General features: G+C 38.8%; 1 protein-coding gene across 4 annotated transcripts in view; it reads left to right on the top strand.

Moving 5' to 3' along the window:
* The window catches only part of CFAP61 (cilia and flagella associated protein 61), a 278265-nt gene that overhangs the window by 40268 nt on the left and 212312 nt on the right, over nt 1-25685 (top strand). For all 4 annotated transcript variants that reach the window (XM_054695984.1, XM_054695993.1, XM_037493943.2 and 1 more), the window contains exons 8-9: nt 3620-3779; nt 19746-19828. In XM_054695984.1, coding sequence (XP_054551959.1) covers nt 3620-3779; nt 19746-19828 — 243 coding nt within the window. The remainder of the gene's footprint in view (nt 1-3619; nt 3780-19745; nt 19829-25685) is intronic.

Here is a 25685-nt window from a genome sequence, read left to right as displayed (position 1 = left end):
CTTTCTTTGGCTTAATAGCTACTTTGGAGAAGTTTTGATTCATTGCTTTGCCACAAGTTCCTTTTCATAACTTTCTCCTGGCTTATCTTGACATCTGGTGTTTACTCCAAGCTGAGATTTCAAGGAAGGGCAGTTGGAGGCCAAGGCGGCTCCTGGAGACAGATGGACAGAGTGTCTGCTTTGGCATCATCCATGATATAGGCAGCAGTGGACAGAGTAGGCACTGTTGACCTGTGGGTGGGCAGAGTCTGCCAGTTCAGACATGCCCTTGGCATTAACAGAAAGGATCAAGCTGACAGTGGTGACAATGAAGGTATCCTCATTGTGTAGTATTGTCACCCTAAAAGGAGGGTGACTGTAGGGCTTTTTGGATGGAAGCATCAACAATACAGTGTACTCATGTCTGTTAATGCACCCGATTGCAAAGACAGGGCCACTGCACATGTTTTTTTTTAAGTAATCGAAACCTTGTATATATTTTCTCTCAAGTATAAGATATATAAGACACCGTTGTGGTGCAAAGTACCTCTGTCACCTGAAAGATAAATAGCAGCCTGCAATCAGTGCCTTTTCATTGTACAAATAAAAAAGTTAACTAAATTATTTTTCCGAATACATACCAACAGGCACACACACACAAAGTTGCATTTGAATGCTTCCATATATTCATATTTGTTTCTCAAATCCGGAGAGTTATTTGAAAGAAACCCAAAAGCAAAAGCAGATATTTTTCAATACTTGCTCTTTGTAGTGCATAATTGTGAACTTTTGTGAATTGTCACAACCCGGGATGAATGATGGGAATATAACAGGTTGTAGAATTGGAAAACGTTAAATCTTTGTTCCTAATGGCAAAACATGTTTTTCTCATTTTCATCAGAATGTGTGATCCATGCCATTTGAAATCAAATTCCAAACACAATGAGCCATTAGTGTAATAGCTCATTACTAACAGCGGTCTTATAAATAATACATTCTTATCATGTGCATGCAGCTCACTGTGAAGCCAGCAAAAGGTATTTCAGGCCATCGAAGTTTCGTTGCGCCAGCGTGGCTGTAGATTAGAAGGACATCTCCATGTGAACCAAGATGGATGCCAATTTTCCCTGCCGAGAGTGAGGCTGGCCCGTCTCTTTCTGCACATATGGTAGATGGATTGGTTAATCAGCGTCTGCTGAGTCTTAGGCCTAAAATTACAGAGAAGCCAGACAACTGCGGCTACACAGCCTTTGTTCACGAGTGCAAACAAGACAAACAATCACTTGTTATTTGGGAAAAAAATTAAAATGTTTACTTTGGACTTTTATTAAAAGTGTCGATGGCTTTATAAAACAGCTGTGTAAATCCAGCCTTTTACAGCTAGAACCATTTGGGACAGGGGGCTGTAAAGAAAAAATGTGCATGGAAAAATTAATTTTAGGTAGTTCCTCTTATATTTCAATGTTACAGAGAAAATAAAGGGACTCTTCACATTTATTTTTTAAACACGTTTGAGAACAAATGGTTTTAAATTAGAAGACACATTTGAGAACAAATTGTTTAATGCAGTCTTTTTTTCTGTGTCATTTAAAATCTTGAGTATTATTATGGCTTAATTCTCTGCTTTCAGATGCTATAATATTAACTATTTTCTGTGAATGAGCACTTATGGGAAAGAGGTGCATCCTTAGGGCAAAGGGGTGCATTATGAATGTTGAGTTCTTCTACCTCCTGAGTAGAATGGTTGTCTCAAGAAAAAAAAAAAGTCTGAAGATTTGAGGACTAGAACTCAGTAAATGCTGGCATCTAATGAAAGTTGTCAGAGTCAAATCAGTCAGCCAAAATGTGCTTCAAACCCAAACTAATCAACAGGAATTATTTATGTGAAATTTAAAGGCCTATACAGTCATCTCTTGCTTTCTTAAAAAGAAAATTTCAAAGTGTTTTCCTTGCAGAGACGAATGAAATACAGAATTATTGATGAGACACAATAAGGAATTGTAATTATAGTTGCCTCGCAATATCAGATATCTATAGAATTTAAAAAATTGCTGTTCATTTATAATATTAGGTACCAACAATAGGAGTAAATCATCTAGTTTACTCATAAAAGAACCAAAAATTTATTTCCTCTACTTACAACACTCTGACACCAAATGTGTGGGGTTTTGCCCATACCAACCAAATATTCCTGCTACTGCCATCTGGGTATCCTGCAACTCAAGTTGGTGATACCCAGAGTTAGTGCAGATACTGAGGATAAGGGCTTAGTCTCAAATACTGTCTCCCTCACCCTAATTCAGATGTCAGTTGTTAAGTCCCAGGTTGTCATCTGTATGTCTAACTGACCATACGTTAGGGGTTCCCATGACCCCCTCTTTCAGTAATCTGTAGAGTTTCAGTAATTTGTTGAGCAGCCCATAGAACTCAGAGAAGCACTTTTTATTTACTATTACCAGTGTATTAATAAGGATACAACTCAGAAACAGCCAAATGGAAAAGATGTACAGAGCGAGTTATGGGAGTGAGGAGGTGTGGGCCTTCTGTGTCCTCTCCAGCACGCCAGACTCCCAGCACCTCAATGTGTCCACCAACCTGAAAACTTCCAGATAATATTGATTTTTTATGTTTGTTTTTGTGGAATTTTCTTTAATGACAAATGATAAATTGCCCATTGGTTTAATTCAGCTCAGCCCCTCTCTCTCCCTAGAGGGGGGAAGATGTTGGGCCTGACATTGCCAACCCTCTGGTCACATGGTTCCTATGACAACCAGCCCCATCTCTCCAGGTGCTGACTCATTAGCATAAGCAGGTATGGCTGAAAGAGGCTTTTGATGAAAAACAAGATGCTCCTGTCAGGAAATGACAAGGATTTTAGGAACTTTGTGCCAGGAACTAGAAATAAAGACCAAAAATATGTCTCTTATATAGCACACTGTCATAATTATCTTACCACCTTTTATTCCTCGTATAAGACCTATAATTTGGGTATATCACTGGGAAGCAATGTGTTTGACGATTACATTCACTTGGTCCAGTACCATAATTTATCACAAATTCCCATCAAACCTTCTTCCTCACACTTCCTTCCCATGGCACCATACCACCAGAGAAATCTTTAAGGAAGACTGAATCATTCCTACCTGATGAGGAGGAATTATCCATTTGCTTTCTTAGAATTGGGGTTTGACTAGGTGGACACTGGAATAATGACTGCTGTTACTGAGAATGGTACATCATGGAGGGGAGGAGAATAGACAGGAGGGACTTGCAGTGTGCTAATAAAAAGGATATGGACAGGCAGGATCATTGTCTGGACAATGAAGGCAAGTGATCAATTCCAAATAGCTTCCCCCCAATAACTATCTGGTAGCTTTCCTAAATTACATATGCACCTCTGGGATTGTCTGCAGTGGTCATTCATTGGACATTTCTTTAATCGTGTTATATATGTCATAACATTTTGTCATCCTTTATGCTGGACACTACAGCTATTAAAGGAAGATACTACTCCCTGCCCTAAATATCTCAATGTGCCTGCCAAGCTACCAACTACCCACATGCTGTAAGCTCATGGAAGTTTTGGAATGAGAATTAATTTGAGATCTGAAAGTGTTACAAGATGTTTTGGATGTTTCAGGTGGAAGGTATAGCAGTTGGGTTCATGAGTGTGTGCTCAAGAGTAAACATGGAGCTCATACATGAGTGCTTTGATCTGGGCCCCTTCCATGGATTCTGCATCCCACATCCTGATGACATCCTGGAACCACCAGAAGAGCTGAGTGATCAAGAAAGTCAAGGTATAGTGGCTCTCACAGGAAAATGTCAGAAATTAAATCCATGCTTTCTATACAAAAAAGGGTGGTAATCCCCATTTGAGGAGTAGTTACCAGGGTTAAGCACATCATTATACACATAGGTACAAGCACAGATAGTCAAGAGTGCACAGGTATAGTTAGATATAGTGAGTGGCTTTGCACCTTAAGTCTTCCTAAATTCAGAATGTCTGCCTTCAGAATGTTCATGAATGTTAGAGTAGAGAAGTTATGGGAAAATAATTGAAGGTATTTCAGAATTTTACCCTCTTTACCCTGCCCCACTAAGATTTAATAAAATAAGTGAGTTTTTCAATTTAAGAACTGAAGAAGCTCTATATACCTTTAAGTATTTCTGTGTTTGTCTTTGACAAATTATTATGAAGTACAGGTCTACTGCAAGTAGTAATTTTTAACTTGCTGAACTTATTTATCGCCACATGAAATAATGATTTTAAAATACCTGTATCAGAATTTTTATGAAAGTAAATCAGGTAATCTTAAACTTTGGTATTAAAATTCAATGAGGTCTTGCTGCAGCCACAGTTATCTTTGCAGTTAAGTGTTTGGGTTCTTACATCAGATAGATGCAGGCAGATGAGTTACCTTGGGAACATTAATTCACTTTTTGAAACCTGGGTTTCTTCATTAACAAAACTGGGATAAGAGCAATGCCTCCTACAAATGGAGTTAGGAAGTTTCACAGAAATCACCCAGGTCAAGGGCTTTACTGGGTGATCTTCAGCAAATTTAGTGCTCCATAAATGTAGGTCATCATTGTTAACAATTGTTATTTCTTTGTGATTAGCCTTTCATCTATTATATTTGAGTCTTTCCGGGTAAAAGCTTGGCATTTTGAATTGCTCTGTGTACACATGTGGGAAAGCAGAGCCTTAGATGGAGAAATGCTTCCATCTTGTGCTGATGACAACACTCTACCGAAAAGATAGACTTGAGGTCATCGTTGTTTAATAGCAAAGACAACTTACCCATGCTTCTCAGCAAAGACATCTGGACAGGAACTTTTCAGCATGAGATAATCCTGAACCATAAGTGATCATTGTCATTTTCAAATGCACATTTTTTTCTCTCTGAAAGTGACATTAAATAGGTTTATGGTTCAGTTTTCTCATGTATAAAATGGAAATTTAAAAAAGTTTCTAATCCAAAGAATTGTTGGGTACAATGCTAGAATTTACAAGACAGAGTAAGTCCTGAAAAAATTTAAAATTATTTTCTTCCCTTCTTTGTTGACTGTTTCTATTTTTATTAAAAACAAGCTGAAAGATAGAGTCCTGTCTATTGTGTTCCCCAAAGCCTACTGATATTCCATATATAAAATGAATGGAAATACCAGTCTTAGAAACTCTATGGGGGAACAAAATTCAAAATTTTTACTGAAACATGGAGTTAAAGAAAGTAAATATAATCTACTGTATCTGTCTAGTGAAAGCTCATAGAAATATGGAAGATAAGAGAAGTCCTATTTTTCTCTGCTGCCTGTAATGCTCTTATTTAAAATTAGTTCATCTAGGAAGTAAAAAAAAATAGGAAAGCGTCTCTTGTTATCTTTTGTGCCTTGTTTATTTTTTAAAACCTATTTTATGTTTACTGATAACAAAGATAATTATGAAATTTTCACCAGGGTACACTATTGTAGACTTCCAAATAACTCAGGGGTGGATTCACAAATCATCAACAGCTCATTACAGCTAAGAAAAGAGTTATCAAGCCATTTTGCTGCCATCTTCTTATTAGCAACAACAAAGAATGAGACTCCAGAAAAAATTCAAAATGTGTTATGATCTACTACTGTCCTTTTTTTTCTGATGAAAGTCTGAAGTTAAAGGAAATATAATTTCTCTAAAACATGAACTAAAATTTTTGTTTCAAATGAGCATACATCATTGTGCCTTATATCTTGTGTTTTGTTTAGTGCTATTTTACCTTTCAAAGGAATAATCTCATTTTATTCTCATAACTTGATGTAGGAGAGCTAGGATAGGTGACATTGTCTCTTTTTATACCTGCCCAAGTTTTTGCAAGGTATTAAGGCTCATCAGTGGCTGACTCAGATCCAGACTCAGCTCTCTTTGCTTGGCAAGGTGACTTTTATCTTGGATGGCTTTTAACTCCAGTGGTGATTCTATTGCTCTAGATACCTTAATCAGTTTTCACTTCAAGATTTTTTTTAATGAGTTATCACTTTAATGAGTTCTCAGTGACCCACTCATATCCCTCAGACTTTATTTTTGTGTGTGTGCTCTGAGCACATTCCATGTACTGGAATCTTTACCACTGTGTGTGGATTTGCCAGACCTGTAGAAGGCCACTCTGCCCAGGCAAGAGGAAGCAGGCTGGAAGTGCCAGGAAATCAATACTTTGAGCTTCCTTGTTTAACTTCCTTGCATCCCAACTGCTACTTTTTTCATCAACTACCAAATAAATTCAAGGTCTGCTTTTAAGAGAACCCACACCAAGACAATGCTGGTTTAGTCTTTTCCCACCAGTTGTGAATACATGTATTTTAACACAAATGACAAGAATCAGAATATAAATACCCCATTTCACTTACCCCTCTGGTGGAATAATTCTGAGACATGAGTTTTGTATTGCTTCCCAGAGATGCTCCATGGAATTAAGTTCCAACTATAGTAATGCCTATTTATTAGATGCCTTCCCTTCCCTTTCTTGCTTCCTCACTTGCTGAGTGGTGAATTCTTTTGGAGTCATCTCTCAAATAAACCACTTATTCTTAAATCTTGACTCAAGGTCTCATCTTCTCTTCCCATCTGTGAAACTTGCAATTTTATACCAATCTCAACCTTTCCACGTAGAATAATATCAACATTTAATGTTCTCAAATTAATACAGAGGCCTTCCTTCTTTAGTTATTTACACACATTATAATCAACCTGCTGTCCATTTCAATCATACCCGTTTTCCATTGGATCTAAAAAATTTAACTAAGCACATTCAATTTGCATTTTGCTTGAATATATTTATGTTCCCATTTTTTAGCTACCACTTTTTACATATGACCTATTATAGACACTTGTACTTTTTGCATTTTGTGTACTAGACACTTGTACTTTTTGCATTTTGTGTATAGGAAAACCTAGAAAAGATTAATTTTTTTTTTAATTTAGTGGGGGAACCTAGCTAAGAATTAACAAGTTCTCCAAATATTAGAGAAATTCATAAAGGAATAGTCACATACTCCTAAGCATATACTTTAACGGGAAAGAATGTGACTTAGTGAGATCTAAGATTTCTGTAAGTGCTAAAAGTCTGAAAACTAAATGAATGCCTTTATATTCCATATAAATCTTTTCCTTCAATGACAATAGAATGGCTCAAATGTATGTGTGTGTGTGTGTATAATTTTTTTTTTCCTGGTTGGCCCCACTCCAGTATTTACAAATCAAGGTGTTCTTTTGTTCGCTGCATCTGCATCATCACAATACTTTGGCATCAGAAATGAGCTGGCAATTTTCTTGATGATGCATGAAGGAAAGTAGGGCATAGCTTGCATTTCCACAGCTGTGCTGGCATCACCATATCTACTAGTTAAAATAAAAAATAAAAACAAGCAAAATTCAAAACTTGTTTGTCACGTAGGCCATGTGACCTGTTTAGCAAGAGCCTGTTTTGAAAGTGTCCTGACAGTGTCAGGTGTGTGAATTGTATGACACCCAGGGCCCGCCATTCAGAATCTTTGTGGGACTTGATGTTTCTCTGGCAGGGAGAAATTTAATTTTATATAACAAAATTGTGAGTTTCCAAAAGAATAACTAAAACCCTGTTGTCATCAGAGCACCCAGGAAAAGTGTTGCTTACTATGCTTTTAAAATGTCTTTAAAAATATAGTTTTCATAACATCTTAGTACAAAATATAACAGTACTGCCTTTCCAATTTTTTTGAAAATGACTCTTGTTTTCAGGGAATGTTTCCTTATGTCTTTAAAGTTTGCTTCTTACCTCAGAGTCTTTACTCTGTAGGGGGGGAGGAAACATCTGGAACCACTCTCCATGTTTCAGAGCTAAGAAACAATAACTAAATCAAGTCTTTATTTATGGTACATCAAATAGCCCAGGTCTTTTAGTTTCTTTTCTAAAGGTTTCATGTTTTTTTAAAGATTTATTTTATTTATGCATACAAGAGCTGGGGTGTAGGCCAGAGGTGCAGGAGTGATGAGAGGATTTGCCAGAAACAAAGTGGGGAGCAGAACAGGCAGATCTACTGAAATACACTGCTGAGGGGAGCAGCGGGTGTGACAGAAGAGGTCTGCTGTGCCATGTGGGTAGCTTCCTGGCTGGCGATCCGACTTGTGCTGCAATTGCTGCCCATAGCTTCATAGTGCTGAGACTTGACCCCTTGTGCCTCCAGGGAGGCCCCTCCAAAGGTTTCATTTTTTTATGACTAAGTTGCCTTCTATTGTTCTTTTTCTGTTAACATGGATTACAAATTTGAGTGAGATATTAATCTAATGTTACCAGGTTCTGGGTTCTTGAGTTGTCTTGTTACAGAGCATAATTTCTATAAAAGAGGGAGGTTTCATGTTCCCTGACCAACCAACGTAATGATGGGTGGAGCTGAGTGGAAAGAAGACTTAGAGAAGACTTGGAGGACATATGTGGAGCAGAGAGGCATGTGAAGAAGGGCCTGCTTGCTTCTCAGCTTTGGACTTGCACCATGGACTTGGGGATTATGGAAGAAACGCATGGGTGATAGACACATGGGGTGGCTGACAATGACAGTCTTGAACTTCATTTGTACTTTGATTTTGTCCCTTTTGTCCCAGACTTATCTAGTCCCTTCTGCCCCTTTCCTATGGTTATCTGCCAGAAGGTGCCTTAGACTTAGGGCATATTTTCAGACCTCAGCAATCCGGCTTTACACCAACCCTGTTTGGCTGGGCATTTACTCACAGAGGGATGGGTAACTTTGGGTGCTTCATTAGGAAACTATTATTCTTTCTTCTCTTTCCTTTCTGTGCACACCAATCTTATTAAAGTTCTTTTCTAGTAAAGGTCTTATACACTAGGAATATGCTTTGTCTTTATGTGGTGGATGACAGAACCCATTTAAAGCATGTAGGCTCCTCAGTCTGCCTGTTAACAATCTGAAAAATAGAAATAATAAAGACTCTAATCCTGCAGGTACCAAATAAGAATTTATATTAAAACTTTTGCAATTTAGCATAAGGAAAGCAGTAATAAGAGGAAAATATATAGCAATACAGACTCACATCAAGAAACAAGAAAGAACTCAATTTAGCATAAAGGAGTTAGCATCAAGAACTGAATCTATGTGCTGCTCCCCAGAAACAGGTGAAGGTTCTATTAAAATAGCTTTAACAGCATAATTAGAGAGTTGGGGGTCCTTTCTCTGCTCTTCTCTCTTGAGCTTGCAATCTTCTTGGGCCTGTCACCTCTTCATGATAGATTCAAGATTGCTAGCCTAAAAGGTTTGTTAGTGGTGAGAACTTTATTTCATCTGAAGTATGAACTGGGGAGGAATTCCTTTTTAGTGATAGGAACAATCACTACAGATTGTGGGTAGGTGACCTTGCCTTGTATCTCCAGTGGAGGAAATGCTGCTTTCTACTTTATAATAACTTGTTCTGCCTCAGCCAGTGGTAACATGTGCAGTATCATGGAGTTTTCTGAGACTCAACAGACCCTATCTCCCGCCTAATACATACAGAGATAGCAGTGTTTCTGCTAAAATATTTGCATTATGTATCTCAGAACATCTATTTTGATACCCAGTGTGTTCTGTAGTTATTTAATTTGTGACCAACTAGGGCTAAGTCTTAGTTTGCTTAGGCTACTATAACAAAATCCCACATAAACTTGACATCACAACGGAGAAAGGTTAGATTCTTCTGAGGCTTTTCTCCTTGTCTTACAGATGGCATCTTCTCCCAGTGTCTTCACATGGTAATCTTCCCTCTGTCCCTGTCTTTGTTCTATGTCATTTCTTGTAAGGACACCAGTCATATTGGATTAGGACCTACCCCTTTAACCTCATTTTACTTTAATTATCTCTTTAAATGTCTCATCTCCAAATATAGTCACATTCTAAGGTTCTGGGGGTTAGAACTTGAATTTTGTGGGTACACATTTGGCCCATAATACCTGGGACCCTGTGTTAATGGTTCTCTGGAGTCTTGTGGCCAAGACTAAAAGGCTATGTCAATAATGCTGATTGTGGCAACTGAGCCTTCTTCATGCTTTTATAAGCTTAATATGCTAATTCAAATTTGTTACATTTTAATCTTATCTTTTTGAGACCAGTCATTGTCTTTTTAATATATAAAGGTAACAAAATTGCATTTTCCCTAAGTCTTGCCAACTTTTTTTTTTAAGATTTATTTATTTATGATTGCAAGAATTGGGGTACAGGCCAGAGGTGTGGGAGATGAGAGGATTCACCAGACACAGAGCAGGGAACAGAACAGGCAGATAGATTGAAGTATACTGCTGAGGGGAGCAGTGGGTGAGTCAGGAGAGGTCTGCTGCACCTTGTGGGTAGCACCCGGGCCTGGGTTGAACTCGTGCCACGGAGGCTGTGGACAGCTTCACAGGGCTGTGCTCAACCCCTTGCGCCCCCAGGGAGGCCCCATTGCCAACTGTTTTTCTGGACTTAATTATGAGAGTTCTAATGCTTTTATTCAGGCACAGGGGAAAAATTCCCCCATTGCTGAATTCTACTGAAGCTGGATGAACAAAAAAAATTAACATCATACACAGATTAGTAGGAGAAAAAGGCCAAATTTAATAACATACATTTGAAGAATTTATATGACAATAAATTCTAAAGTAAAGGGAAAAAAAAAAACAGGGGTTGGGCCTCCCTGGTGGCGCAGGTGGTTGAGTGCCGCACTGTGAAGCTGTCCACAGCCTCTGAAACGCGGGTTTGATTCCAGCAGACCGGCAAGATTCCCACATGGCAAAGCAGACTTCTCCTGTCTCACCCGCTGCTCCTCTCAGCAGTGTATTTCTTCAGTCTGCCTGTTCTGTTCCCTGCTTTGTCTCTGGTGAATCCTCTCACCCTTCCGTGCATCTGGCCTATACCCCGGTTCTTGTATTAAAAAAATAAATAAATCTTAAAAAAAAAACAAAAAAACAGGGGTTTATGTACTGTGCTAAGGGACCTGAGACATCAAGGAGAGAGGAGGGATTTCTCAGGACTTCATTTGACAAAACTCTTTCTCTAGGCGTTTGCCCTGTTTTAAGATTGTTTCTGGAGATATCCCTAAATCTAGGTAACCTGCATTCTTTAAGTAATGTTTATAGTCTTTCCTGAGGTCCAAGAGGCCTCAATTGGCCGTAGTTCCACAGACCAAGGTTACACATATTGTAAAAGACCTGCTCAGCCTCTCTGACCATTTTGGGGACACTGATACTATGCTTTGCCAGAGATTTTGACAGAAGTATATAATGCCAGACTTTTGCCTGGGCTGACATGTATCGCCAAGGTTTATGGTATGCATTCTTCCAGGGGTTCTAGGATTGGAACCCTTGAACTGGTAACAGACCAGGAAGAAGATCCAGACTTAAAACCCAGTCTTATTGTTAGGAGCATTTCTTCAAAAGCCATCTTGCTAAGTCTTTTGATTATTTAACAAAATCTGTTGCTGATTTTCAATCTCAATTTAAATGTTGTTTCTGAAGTCCTTTCTAGTGCCTTTAAAAACAAATGATGGTACCACAGAATAATCTTTTTTTTTTTTTTGCAGGAGATAAGATGATTGAGGACTCTATTTGTGCTTTCCTCTTCAGCATTGGGAAGGACTTGTGACTGGGGCTGAGATCTCCCCCAGTCAGATTCATTTTACAACTGTAGAAATACAAATGCATTTTTACATAGGGCCTAGAGGTCTTTGAAAGAAAAGTGGCTTTATTTATATTTGTTATGATCATTATGTGCTGGGATTATTTTCTCAGTAGGCAATGTCTCTCTTGCCCATATTTATGAAGCAGGGGAGAAGGCATTTAATGAATTTCAAGAGTGTATTTGACTGTAAAACACATCTCTCTTAGTATATTCACATGTAAATAGCCCTTTTATTTGTTCTCTCTGGTGACCTTTCTTTTTGTGGGGAGTAGATCACAGTTTGTTGTTGTTTTCCATTTCCAAATAGGAGGCTGGTTGATAATAATGAAAGATTATGCAAAAAATGTATGTTTAAAATAATGTTGATATGCCACTCGTGTTGCAGGATAATTATAGTAATTTGGCTATTACACTATATGGAGTCAGGAGTTATTTGCTAGAAAACACGGTGATAGGGGTGATTCAGGGGATTTTCATCCCAACAGGCTGTTTGATCCTGCTGACTTTTCTCTTGAAAATAAATTGCTTGCGGAGAATACTCTGAATTCCCCCTTGATTAAATTGGTTATCCACAGACTACACCCATCGCCCTGGGGTCACTGTGAGTTTGGTGTCTGTTTACATAGGATTTTTGACGACTTTTAAAATATCATGGACCAAATTTAAACTGAGCAAAGCAACTAAGGAAGCAATTACTAAAAATCACAGTCTTTGCACATGGCAACAAACAAAGGGAAATGTATAATTCCTAGTCCAACATGAATCAGTTATTTTGCTCCTGGGTTGCAAGCCTTTTTCCCATTGCATGTTGCTGGGTCATCTGGTAATTTCAGACCTAATGGAACATAAAGACTTATTCAGAGGAAGACCTGGGACAGTCACCTTAGATCTGTTAGTGGGTAGATGAGGGACACCCCAAACCTCCCTGCTCTAAATGGGTTTTGCCATCTGCTGCATCAATACAAAACAGACTCAATACCTTCAATAAAAAGAACTTTAATACAATTAGTGTGCAATAGAAAGAAGAGTAAGAGAAAGAATATAGTTACTGTCGGGGTACCATTTAGTAAGGTTAAAACTAAGCTCTCACTCCTGACCAGCAGGTAGGTTTGGGAGGCTCGAATAGCTAAGGAATGGATAAAGCTGCTGTGGGGACAAAGCCATCAAACTGACTACCATGACCAGAAAAACCAGCCCAGCTACAGGAATGAAGAAGCAGAACATGCTTCTGTGTCAAAGGCCAGAGACCAGACATCCCAGCAGATAACTGGTGCAAACTGGCATCCCAAGTTAGAGAGCCACAAAAACACATTTTAAAAGAGATCCTCAAATCCTCCTTAGTGCTCAGACTTCTCTCATCTTGCCCACTGCAGTGTATTTCAATAAATCTGCTTGTTCTGTTCTCTACTATGTCTGGTGAATTCTTTCACCCCTGCTCCTCTGGCCTCACCCTGATCTTCTCCCCACAGCAGTTACCAAATCAAGTACCCAAAGTTACACCATCCCCTTGTGGGCAAATGCCCAGCCAAACAGGGTTGGACCAAAGCAGGGCAGCTGAGGCCCAAAAGCTTGCCACAAGTCTAAGGTGCCTTCTGGTGGGGTTCCATAGGAAAGGGGTAGAAGGGGCCAGGCAAATCTAGACCAAAAGGAGCAAAATCAAAATGAACATAACACCTGCCATTGTCAGCCTCACCATGGGTATTTCACTCATATCTCTTGCCAAGTGTCTCCTAAGTCCCTTGTGTAAGTCTAAGACCTAGAAGCAAGCGTGACTTCACATATCTCTCCATTCTCATAAATAGTTAAGGACATGATGACAATACCATCTAGAGGTAGAGAAATAGAACATGTACATAACATACATAAAGAAAGAAAGGAAGAGAGGGAAGGAGAGAGGAAAAGGAAGGAAGGTGAGAGAAGGTAGGGGGAGAAGAAAGGGGAGGGAAGGTACAAGTAGCGACTTTGTAGCTTTCATTCTAAAATTTAGTCATGAGCCATGCATAACTACAGTAATGCAAAACTCACTCGTTCATGTAAGAGTTGATTCTCATCTTGGTCCCATATATTATCATGTTACCTGAATTGTAATTCTGGTACATGGAACAAGCTGAGGTTTCCTGCTCAATATGAGGACTCAGGCTTTTTAACAATATTTGCGTGTGTGTGTGTGGGGTGTACTTTCAAGATTTTCTTTTGTTCCAATGTAATAGAGACCGTTAAATAAATTTTGGGCAAGGGACTGAGCAGGCATCTAGATGCTGAACATCTCCAAATTTCATCTGAGTGAAACAAGTATCCAAGTTGTTTTCCTGTATCTTGAGATGGATTCTTTTATTTGTTTGTTTGTTTTTAAAGATTTATTTGTGCATACAAGAACTGGGGTACAGGCCAGAGATGCAGGGGGTGAGAGGATTCACCAGAGACAGAATGGGGAGCAGAACAGGCAGACTGAAATACACTGCTGAGGGGAGCAGTGGGTGAGACAGGAGAGGTCTGCTGAGCCACGTGGGTAGCTTCCTGGCCAGCCTGGAATTGAATACCTGCTGCAGAGGCTACAGATAGCTTCATAGTCAGTGCTTAACTCTTCGTGCCACCAGGGAGGCCCTTGAAATGGATTCTTAAGTCATTAATTTTTTAGGTTTTGTTCTTTTTAAATGTTTTTAAACTATGAATATCTCTCATGCTTGGATTTATCTGCAACCTTTAAGTTTCATTATGTAATATACCCATTACCATTTAAAAAAATTTATAATCATTCTTTGACCACTAGTTATTTAAAAGAATTTTTGTTCACAAACATTTGGGGATAGCCATTGTCTTTTTTTTTTTTTTTTAAAGAATACAACTTGACAACTATCTTCTTTAATTTTTAAGTGTATAGTACAGCTAATTAACTACAGGGACAATGTTGTATGTCTCTAGAACTTAACTCTTCTCACATAACCAAAGCTGTATCTGCTAAATAGCAACTCCCTACTTCCCCTCCCCCAAGCCTTGGCAGCCAACTTGCTACTCTCTGCTTTTATGCATTTGATTATTTTAGGTACCTCATATAAGTGGAATAATGCAGGATTTGGCCTTCTGTAACTAGATTATTTCACTGAGCTTAATGTGTGATGTATTGCAGGATTTCCTTCACTTTTAAGGCTGAAATATGTTGCATTATATGAATATATTGCATTTTCTTTGTCCATTAAGAATGTTCTGGGTTTTTTTTTATTAAGGGCCTCCCTGGTGGCGCAGTGGTTGAGCTCTGGGTCATGAGCTGCCAGCAGTCTCTGTAGTGCCAGTTCAATCCCTGGCTGCTCCCTGGCCACCGGAGGAGGGTCCCACATGGCGCGCAGACCTCTCCTGCTGCCCGCTGCTCTCCTCAGCAGTGTATTTCATCAGTCTGCCTGTTCTGTTCCCCGCTCTGGCTCTGGTGAATTCTCTCACCCTCCCGTGCCTCTGACTGTACCAAGTGCTTGTATAAATAAATAAATAAATCTTAAAAAAAAAAAGTTTAGATTAGTGTGTTGAAATAAGAGAATATACTCTTGTGTGATTTTAATCACATAAACTTGGTTGACATAAGGTCAATTTTTGTAAATGTTCCTTGGGTCTATGAAAAGAGTATATATCCTATAGTTGTCAGGTACTATGTTCTAGATGAGTCAATCACATTTGTTAATATTGTCAAATATTTTATCATTATTTATATCCATCACTTGTTTAATCAGTTTATGAGAAATGTGTTAAAAATCTCCTGCTTTGATTGCAGCTATAGTGATTTCTACTCATAGTCTTTCATCTCTTTCATTATGTATTTTGGGTCTATTTTATTGTACTAATTTTTAGGCCATTATATTTTCCTTGAAATTAAAAAAAAAAATCATGAAATGTCCTTTATCTCTAGTGATTCCTTTTTCCCCTTAATGTCAGCTTTTTTCTCATTTTAATATGGCCACATCAACTTTCTTTTTTTTTTTTTTAAGATTTATTTTATTTATTTATGCATACAAGAGCTGGGGTATAGGACAGAGGTGGGGGGGTCGGCGGTGAGAGGATTCACCAGAGCCAGAGTAGGGAGCAGAACAGGCAAATTGACTGAAATACACTGCTTAGGGGAGCAGCAGATGAGACAAGAGAGGTCTGCTGTGCCATGTGGGTCAGCTCCCTGGCTAGGGATTGAATTCGTGCTGCAGTTTGTGCTCATAGCTTCATAGTACTGAGACTTAACCCTTTGTGCCACCGGGTAGGCCTCACATCAACTTTCTTTGATTTATGTTTTGTGTGGCATATCTTTTGTCATCCTTATATCTTTATATTTTTAGATATGTTCCCTGTAAATGGCTTCGTCGTTTTTATTAATCCAGTGTGAATACTGTTGTCTTTTAATTAGAGTATTTAGTGTCTTTACATGTAATGTTCTTATGGATTTATAGCTACCATCTTACTTCATAGATATTCTCTTTCTATATTTTAGTCCTGGTGTTATTTATTTGGGTCTTTTTCTTTCTTAATCGTTAAAGTGTCAGTTTAATTACTATTTTCAAAGAATCAGCTTTACTATTTGGTTTAGTCTCTTTTATATCTTGTGACTACAGCAGTGTTCCATTGTCACAATAATGCTGCTAACAAACAGCTACAAATTACTGTGGCATATCACAATAAGCATCTAAGATTCATGCTAGGCAATGGCTAGTGGCCCCACTAATCTTGGCTGGCTCTTTGCATATGTCTTGATTTTAATTAGGGAGATTGAGAAGAGGCTAGCAAGACCTTCATGCCTTGAAAGAGAGTTTAGGTTCTATTCTGTTGCAACACACATGATGAGGAACCATTCTAATCTTTGATTAGAAAGGGTGACATGGTTGGCTTCCAATCAGAGGAAGACTTTTGAAAGACAATGACAGTGTCCAGGAAAGAGATAAGGAGGGACTGAACCAGAACAATAATCATGGAAGGATTTGGGAAACATTTTGGAGAATTAGTGGAACTTGGTATTTTACTGCATGTGGGGAAGGAAGATTGTAGAAAAGAGACCTAAATATCAAGGGTGACTTAAGAAAGTGGGTGGATGGTGGGCCCATTTTGAGGAATAGGTATAATATGAATAAATGAATTATTTGATGGAGAATATATGATTGATTTCTCATTGGACAGGTTGACTCTGACCTTTACTCAGTATATCCAGACTGAAACATGACCTGCCAAAAGATACCCACATTGTTATCTTTGGAACCACTAAATGTTACCTTATTTTTAGAAAAAGTCTTTGTAAGGTGTAAAGAGTGGTTTTGAGATGAGGAGTTATCCTAGATTATCCTAGATTATCTGAGGGGCCCTAAAATCCCTTGCAAGTACTTTAATGAGATAGAGATAGAAGGAGATTACACACACATACACACACAGATACACACACACACACACACACACACACACAGGGTAATGTGACCAAGGAGGCAGAGATTGGGAGTGATGGAGCCCCAAGTCAGAGAATGACAGCAACCACCAGAAACTAGAAGAGACAGGAAAAGAGCTTTGGAGCCTCTGGAGAGAGCATGGCTCTTCTGACAGCATAATTTCTGCCCAGGAATACTGATTTTGGAGTTGAGGCCTCCAGAATTGTAAGAGAATACATTTCAATTGTATTAAGACACCACATGATGATTTGTTTACAGTAGCTACTTGAATACAGTTACAAAGAGGACTAGATAGCAGGAGGCAAAAGAAAGAACATGTTAATAAATAGAACTTAACTCTTCAGCAGAATTCTCTGTTCTGTTCCTATTCTGATAATCCACTGTTTAATTGTTATGACTTTATAAAATATGTTAGTTTTCATTAGGAAATTTGACTTGCTGTTCTTGTGTCTTAAATATTTTGACCAACTATTTCTTTATTTATATGCCTTTAGAATCAGTTACATAAAAAGTGTGTTGTTAGGATTTTTGATTGATATTTCAAATAAGTATAAAAACACTAGATTTTATACGATTACTTTTCTTAACACCTTGAAAGTATATTGTTTTGCTTTCCCTATTTATTATTTCCATTTGATAAAGATCAGAGTAGATCCAGGTCTTGTGGGAACTGCAGTCTGTACAATTTGGGTGTCCTCTTTAGGAAAGCACATGTAAAATTATGAATGTACTGGCAGGTGCTGTGCCTTGGGAGAGACCTGGCCAAGGTACCCCAACTTCCAGCTTTATTAGATAAACCCACTTCTGCTAAGCAGTCTTAGAGAGAAAGTCCTAGAAAATTGTGCCTTCACTCCCACTAGACTAAACCACTAGTTCATGAACTCTAAGCTACTTAGGTAGCATAAGCATGAAATAACAATTAAATTTGCAGCCTCAGTCATGTTTTTAGTTGTGTGTTATATAATACCACTGCCTTAACTTTTCCCTGCAATAGCACCTCACATTTGAGGATCTCAGGGCACATTAGGAACATTAACTAATTAAACTTCACAAAACCCCAGAGACACAGGAAAGAGAGATACAGCATCACCTCGCCCAGTGCTGAAATGCAGCCACCTCTGGGGACAAGCGTGGCAGCTGCTTAATAACAATGTGCAACACCCCAGGACAGTTTAGTCAAGACAATTAGTCATCCTAGTTGGTAATGAACATTAGGCTGCAAACAGTTAAGTCACCAGGATTGTTAGTTCATTGTAAATCTAATCCATTTTTTGAGATTTGTTTTGTTTTGTTTTGTTTTTTTAGTAATTTTGTCCTAATTTTAAAGATACATGTATAGCAAAGTTCTAGTTTTCTTTTAGTCTAATTTTTTATATTCCATCCAATGAAAAACTTAAAATAAGAGAAAAACAATCTTTTTAAAAACTAAAGTACAACTTAAGAAGAGGGAGCTATTCTTACAGTTATTGTTTCCTCTCCACACCAAAAGATCTGCCGGTTGTGCTGGGATGCAGTTCTTCGTCGTTTTACTTTCAACATTATGAGCCTTCCCGTATATACACTTTACACTGCCTTGGTGTATCTAACTTTTCCTTTGAATTTCATTCTATTTCGTTCACTTGAGAAAGACCAGAGGGATTTGGGATTGCGGGGGAACTGCAGGTTGCTGCAACTGGTGCTTAAAAGAACACAGTGGGAGAGGACGCAGAGGTCTGTCTCTTTCCCTGTAGCCTCTGATGTGATGGTTAGAACTCAGAAGACAGTGTTGTTAGCATTGCCTCTGGTGCCTCCAGCAGACTCAAGTCCCTTCTGCATCTGTGGTAACACCTCCGGGTGGGGCAACCACTAGGCAGAACATCTGAGGGCTGCTCTCAGCTCAGACCCAAAGACTGCAGGTGGATGGCACGACATGGTCCCTAACAGAGCAGGTATAGGATGAGCCGGCAAGGATCAGGTAGGGGCAAGGAGAGAGGAGGTGTAAAAAGCCGGGAAGAGGGAAGACAGAGGGGAAGGGACAAAGAAAAAAAGAGAAGGAAAGAAAGCAGAAAGAAGAGGAAGAGAAGGAGGATGGGAAAAACTAACTTTTTTAGACAATGTGGGAAGACAACTTTCTATCTTAATTTTTAATGAAGGCAGAACACATGAACACAACACTGGTTATCATAGCAATAATCCTTGGTTTCTTAAGAAAGTAAAAAAATGAAGTGAGACCTCATGTTTGCACTCTTTTCAAACAAAGAGAAAGCAGCTCTTGTCTTTGACATGGAGAGAGCACTGACACAGCTACTTGTGGTCTTTTCCACCTTCTGTCTTCAAATCATCACAAAGTCTGCCATCCAGAAAGATGATAATTGGTTGTTTGTAAATGTCCAAGGGGCTACTATGAAAGAATCACATGACTCAGTAACTGGCAAAGGTGATGCCCCTTGAGAGCCAGGCCCTGGCAGCATTTTTTTTCCATAACTCCCATAGGGCCAGTATCATTTTATCTCCATTGTGTGGAGGAGGGCATAGGGAGGTCAGAATTGAGGTGGTCTGCAAAGACCCTGCTCCTCCCACCTTGTGGCACTACCCTCAGTAACATAATTCTTTGGATGCACTGTAGTTGAGAAACACATTGCCATGTCATCTCGGATTTTCTGTGGCTCTGCAGATATTTAACATCTGTTTTCTGCCCTAATGATGCTCTTTTTCTTAAAGATACTGAACTCAGGAGTAACAGCCAGGACTCCCAGGAAACAGTGGAGAAACCTCTCTCTCCAATGTCTGTGAAGAGCACCCAGGTAATGGAGATCACCAGCCAGGCCCAGGGTGCCCCGATGAACTGGGGGCTTCTTGAAAAGTCAAGGTCGGGGTGTTTTCTGGTGTTGGATCATTATTGGGAAGTTCTAGCATCTGATATGGAATAGACCCTATTAACACTAAGGTGAGGAAGAGAGGGGGCCAGGAAATACAGACAAATTAGAACATCTTGCTATATTTAAGAATACAGGGCAGAGTAGAATTTTATCCCTTCTCTACCTTCCTTCTACCCATCCGTTGATTTTAGGAGGTTGAGGTGGATACCACTGCTCATTTAAAGGTAGTTAGGAAGTTCAGACTTTTTGTAGAGACTTACTGTCTATGTCCTCAAATGAAGCAGTATTTTCTTTCCTGCTGAATTGGACCCTGCAAGCTACAGAGGTTCCTACCACAGGTCCTTGGAGCAGCTGCCTTTGCTGTCCTCGCTGGCTCAGCAGGAGCACCCCTCTGTCAGGGTTGCTGATAGTACTCTGCATATGCAACTGATCTAGCCAAAAGAGGTGTTGGTCCAACCCAAGCGAGGCTAGTGTCAGCCACATAATAGGTTAAATAGTATTTGGTGAACAGATCCAGGAAGCCAGCCATCATTCCATCTCTGACCATTAGTGCATTCACAGTAAAATAAATGGTCATATTTACTGGGCTCTGGGTGCTCACGTGTTCTTGTAGGACCTCAGGGCTTGTCCTCATGTCCTCAGAAACAAGGCCTCATCAAGGAGATGGGACAAGAGTACAGAGAAAGAATGGACTCATTGATAGGCTAATGTTGTCAGCCTGGTCCTACATTAGCATGGTGTTCAGCATCTGATTCTGTATACTCCTCCATTCAGTGGGGCCAGGTACTGTCCCTTAGCCCAGAATAGAGGGCAGTTACATTGCAGCTACTTCCTGAAGTCAGCACCTTCCTCTCTTCCTCCCTTTCTTTTTTAATTTTTTAAGATTTATTTTTACTTATTTATGCATACAAGAACTTGGGTGTAGGCCAGAGGTGTGGGAGGGAGGTGAGAGGATTCACCAGAGACAGAGTGGGGAACAGAACTGGCGGATCTACTGAAATACACTGCTGAGGGGAGCAGCGGGTAAGACAGGAGAGGTCTGCTGTGCCATGTGGGTTAGCTCCCTGGCCGGGGATCAAACTCATACAGCAGCGGCTGGAGATAGCTTGATAAAACTGAGACTTCAACCCTGTGCCACCAGGGAGGCTCTCTTCCTCCCTTTACCGCAGATAAAATAACATTCTCCTTGCCCATCCACATTTGCAAAGAAAATCTTATGAAGAAGAAGAAGGGAGGACCCTTATTTTAGCATTAGGCCACCCGTGTTGTCCTCCCTGATTTTCACATGGTCTCTAAAATACTACTTGAGTCCTCATACCATAAAAGGGCTCAATGTATAGCTGGTTGAATGATGTATTTCAAATGCTGATTTTTTTTTTGGCATGGGGACTGGGTGCTCACCATAGTCAGCTACTCAGCTGGGTGCTGAAGATACCCATAAGACTAATACACTGCCTCAGCCTTCAAAAATTAGTGGCATAATAGGGGAGAGAAAAGCCCCCTAATTCAGTATATGAAAAGGAGGCTGAGAAACACCCTGGAAGAAGGAACTGAGAGTCACCTGAACCTTTTTAAGAAACTTGTTCAAAGAACAGACATACAGACCAATGGAATCGAATAGAAAATCCAGAAATAAACCCACAGATTTATGGTCAACTAATCTTTGACAAAGGAGCAAAGACTATGCATTGGAGCAAAGAAAGTCTGTTCAATAAATGGTGCTGGGAAAACTGGGTCGCTACATGCAAAAGAATGAAGCTTGACCACTACCTCACACCATACACAAAAATCAACTCAAAATGGAGTAAAGAACTAGACATAAGACCTGAAACCATAAAATACATAGAAGGAAATATAGGCGAAACACTACGTGATATGCACATCAAAGACATCTTTACAGACACATCACCCAAAGCAGTGATAGTGAAGGCAAAGATCAACAGCTGGGGTTACATCAAATTAAAGAGCTTCTGCACAGCAAAAGAGACAATAACAAAAACAAAGAGAAACCCCACCGACTGGGAGAACATTTTTGCACACAACACTAATGATAAAGGATTGATCACAAAAATCTGCAAAGAGCTCATGAGACTCAACAACAACAAAGAAAATAATCCAGTCAAAAAATGGGCAGAAGAGCTAAAAAGAAACTTCTCTGAAGAGGAAATGCAAATGGCCACCAGGCATATGAAAAAATGTTCAACATCACTTGTAATCAGGGAAATGCAAATCAAAACTACCATGAGATACCATCTTACACCAGTGAGAATGGCACATATTAAAAAAACTAGCAACAACAAATATTGGCGAGGTTGTGGAGAAAAAGGAACTCTTCTACACTGTTGGTGGGAGTGCAAACTGGTCCAACCACTATGGAGAGCTGTGTGGAGATTTCTGGACCTACTAAACATAGAGCTTCCATATGATCCAGCAATTCCACTCCTAGGTATTTACCCAAAGGACACAGAAACATCAATTCCAAAGAACACCTGCACCCCTAGGTTTATAGCAGCACTGTTTACAATAGCTAAGCTTTGGAAATAGCCCAAATGCCCAAAAATAGATGACTGGATCAAGAAGATGTGGTACATATATACCATGGAATATTACTCAGCATTCAAAAAAGATAAACACATGCCATTTGCAGCAACATGGATGGCGCTGGAAGGGATCATGCTCAGCAAAATAAGCCAGAAAGAAAAAGAAAAATACCGGATGGTCTCACTCATAGCAGGATTCTAGAAAGCTTAAATAAGGGACCAGGAAAATGAGTAACTATAAGAAAGTGAAAATCAAAATCACCAAAAAACTATGAACCAGAGACAGTTTTTGGGGAGTGGGGGGCGGGAGGGGAGGGATTGGGGACAGAATGGGGGGTTACAAATATATGGGGAATATAAAAATAAAATTTGTTATTTAAAAAAAATAAAGAAACTTGTTCAGCATATATTTGGTTAAGGGAAATAAAGCCAGTGAATGGAATTAATAATAATAATAAACTCACTTAGTTTAAGGGTCTTCTGCTTCTGACAAAGTTGTAGTTACAGAGACCAGATGTACTCTCCTGCCTGAAATAGCCAAAAAAAAGTCCAAAATATATGAAATGGTTTTTAAGATACTGCTCATCAGGTAAGAACGGGGAGTGATGCCTGAAGGAAGGGGAACAAGCCAGGTGAGTCCTCTGATTGTTCTCAAGCCATATCACAGAGCAGGAGAAACTAGGAGGGACCTATTGCACTTCCTGAGTTGAAGAGAAATATCTATAAGTCAGTGAAGAGTAAAGCCACTAAAGCTTGCAGAAAGAGTCCAGGAAGGAGAGGACTGCATAGAGAAAGATGTTCAACACCAGCAAAGGAACACTCACGTATTCAGCTGAGTACTGATTATGCAAGGAAAATATTTAAGATCAGACTGAGGAAAGAATTTCCCAAAAGTATGAGTTAACAGTTTATGCAAGACTGGAAATAATACCCGTTCACATCAGCCAGACTGAAAACTATATGAGAAACAGACATTGGGAATGATATACAAGGGTTTTGCCTCAATAGTGGAGAATAGCTAGCTTTAGAGTACACTGCTCCAGTACACTCTAACAAATCTTTAGAACAAGAACCAAAAGGCTCAAGCTATTCCCAAATAACTTAACTAAATCCTAGAACAAAGTTCAAGAATATTCATAGGAATGAAAAACTATCCAGCATCCAACTAAATAAAACCACAGTGTTTGGAATCCAATATAAAATTACCAGACACTCAAGAAACCTGAGACTATATGGTGCATAAAAAGGCAGAGGTAAATCCATTAATTGAAATTAACTTATACCTGAAATAAATGTTAGAATTAGTGGCCAAAAAAAAAAAAACATTATTATAACTGTTCCAAAGGGTAAAGAGAAACATAGAAGATATAAAAACACTCCAGATAAAAGTGGTAATACCATAAAAATTATGGTAAAAATACTATAATTTATGTGATGAAAAATACACTCGAAAGATTAGTAACAGATTAGATATTTAAGAAAAAAGAACTGTGGGACAACATCAAGCACATTCTATTGAAAAAAAATATATATATATTCCATAAAGAAGAGGAGAGAGAAGTTGAAACAGAAAAATTTATTTGAAGAAATGACTAATAAATTATGAATTTGATGAAAACAATCCACAAACACAATCTCAACAAATAGCATGCACAAGAAACATGAAGAAAACTGTACCAAAGCCCACCATAATCAAATAGTAGAACACCTTGATAAAGAGGAAGTCTTAAAAGCAGCCAGAGGTGAAAAAAAAAAGAAAGTTAGGAACAGAAGAACAAAGACAAGGGTGATAGCTGATTTCTTGTTGGCAAAATACAGGCAAGAGGATGTACCTTTCAAAAATAAATATGAAATGAAAACGTTTGCCTACATACAATAGGTGGAAGAATTCATCACCAGCAGAACTATATACTACTGGAAATGTTAAAGATTAGTCTTTCAGGGACAAGTAAAATGATACCAGATGGATATCTAGATCTCTACAGAATTAAGAACACTGGAAATGCTAAGTAAATGGTTGTATATATAAGATTTTGTTCTGATTATTTATAGCCCTTTAAAAGATAATTAACTGCACCAACAAAATAAAAAATAGTGTGATGTTTATAACATAAAAATAAAACATATGGCAAGAATAGCACAAGAGGGAAGAACTATAAGTATAATAGTTTTTTGTACTATACCTGTACTATATAATATGACTGCCAGAAGTGTGAGATGTATACTATGATCTCTAAAAACAATCACTCAGTTTGAAAATAAAATTCAGAGCTACACCTGCCTGCAGTTATAGTTTGAAGGAGAAACAACATGGAATAAGAAAACATTCAATTAATCCGAAAAGAAAGACAAGAGAATAAAGAACATATGGGACAAATAGAAGACAAATAGCAAGATGGCAGGCTTAAACCAGACCTTATCAATAATTGCATTAAATGTAATGCTCTAAATATCCTAACTAAAGAACATATAAATCAGATATATATTGAATAAAAAAAGTAAAACTCAGGGCCTCCCCTGGTGGCGCAGTGGTTGAGTGCTGGGCTGCGAAGCTGACCGCAGCCACTGCAGCGCTGGTTCCATCCCCGGATGCCAGCGAGGGTCCCACATGGCGTGCAGACCTCTCCTGCCGCCCGCTGCTCCCCTCAGCAGTATGTTTCCTTGGTCTGCCTGTTCTGTTCCCCACTCTGGCTCTGGTGAATTCTCTCACCCTCCTGCGTTTCTAACTGTACCCAGTGCTTGTATAAATAAATAAATAAATCTTAAAAAAAAAAATATATATATATATATATAAAGCAAAACTCAGTGATACGTGGGTTACAAAAATGCACTTTACTATAAAGATACAATAGGTCAAATTAAAAGAATTGAAAAAGATACACCATTCCAATACTTATCAAAAGAAAGCTGGAGTAGCTTTATTAATTTTAGACAAAGTGGTTTCATAATAGGAGTATTTAACAAAGGTCAAGAGGAATAACAATTATGCATCCAGTATCAGAACTATGAAGCAAAAACTGATAGAACTGCAAAGACAAATAAACAACTATATTTGGAAATTTCCATATTTTCCTCTTAATAATTGATAGACCAAGTAGACAGAAAATCACTAAAAATACAGAGAATTTTCATAACAGTATTGACCAATTTGACCTAAATGGCACTTAGAGAACACTACCTAACATTAGCAGAATACACAATTTCAAATGCACAGGAAACATTTACCAAGGTAAATCATATTT

This window comes from Talpa occidentalis, unplaced genomic scaffold, assembly GCF_014898055.3.
Source record: "Talpa occidentalis isolate TD23 unplaced genomic scaffold, MPIMG_talOcc4v2.1 talOcc4.10, whole genome shotgun sequence".
In the NCBI taxonomy this organism is placed as follows: domain Eukaryota; kingdom Metazoa; phylum Chordata; class Mammalia; order Eulipotyphla; family Talpidae; genus Talpa; species Talpa occidentalis.
Note: the sequence above shows the minus strand (reverse complement) of the source record. Positions and strands in the feature narration are given on the sequence as shown.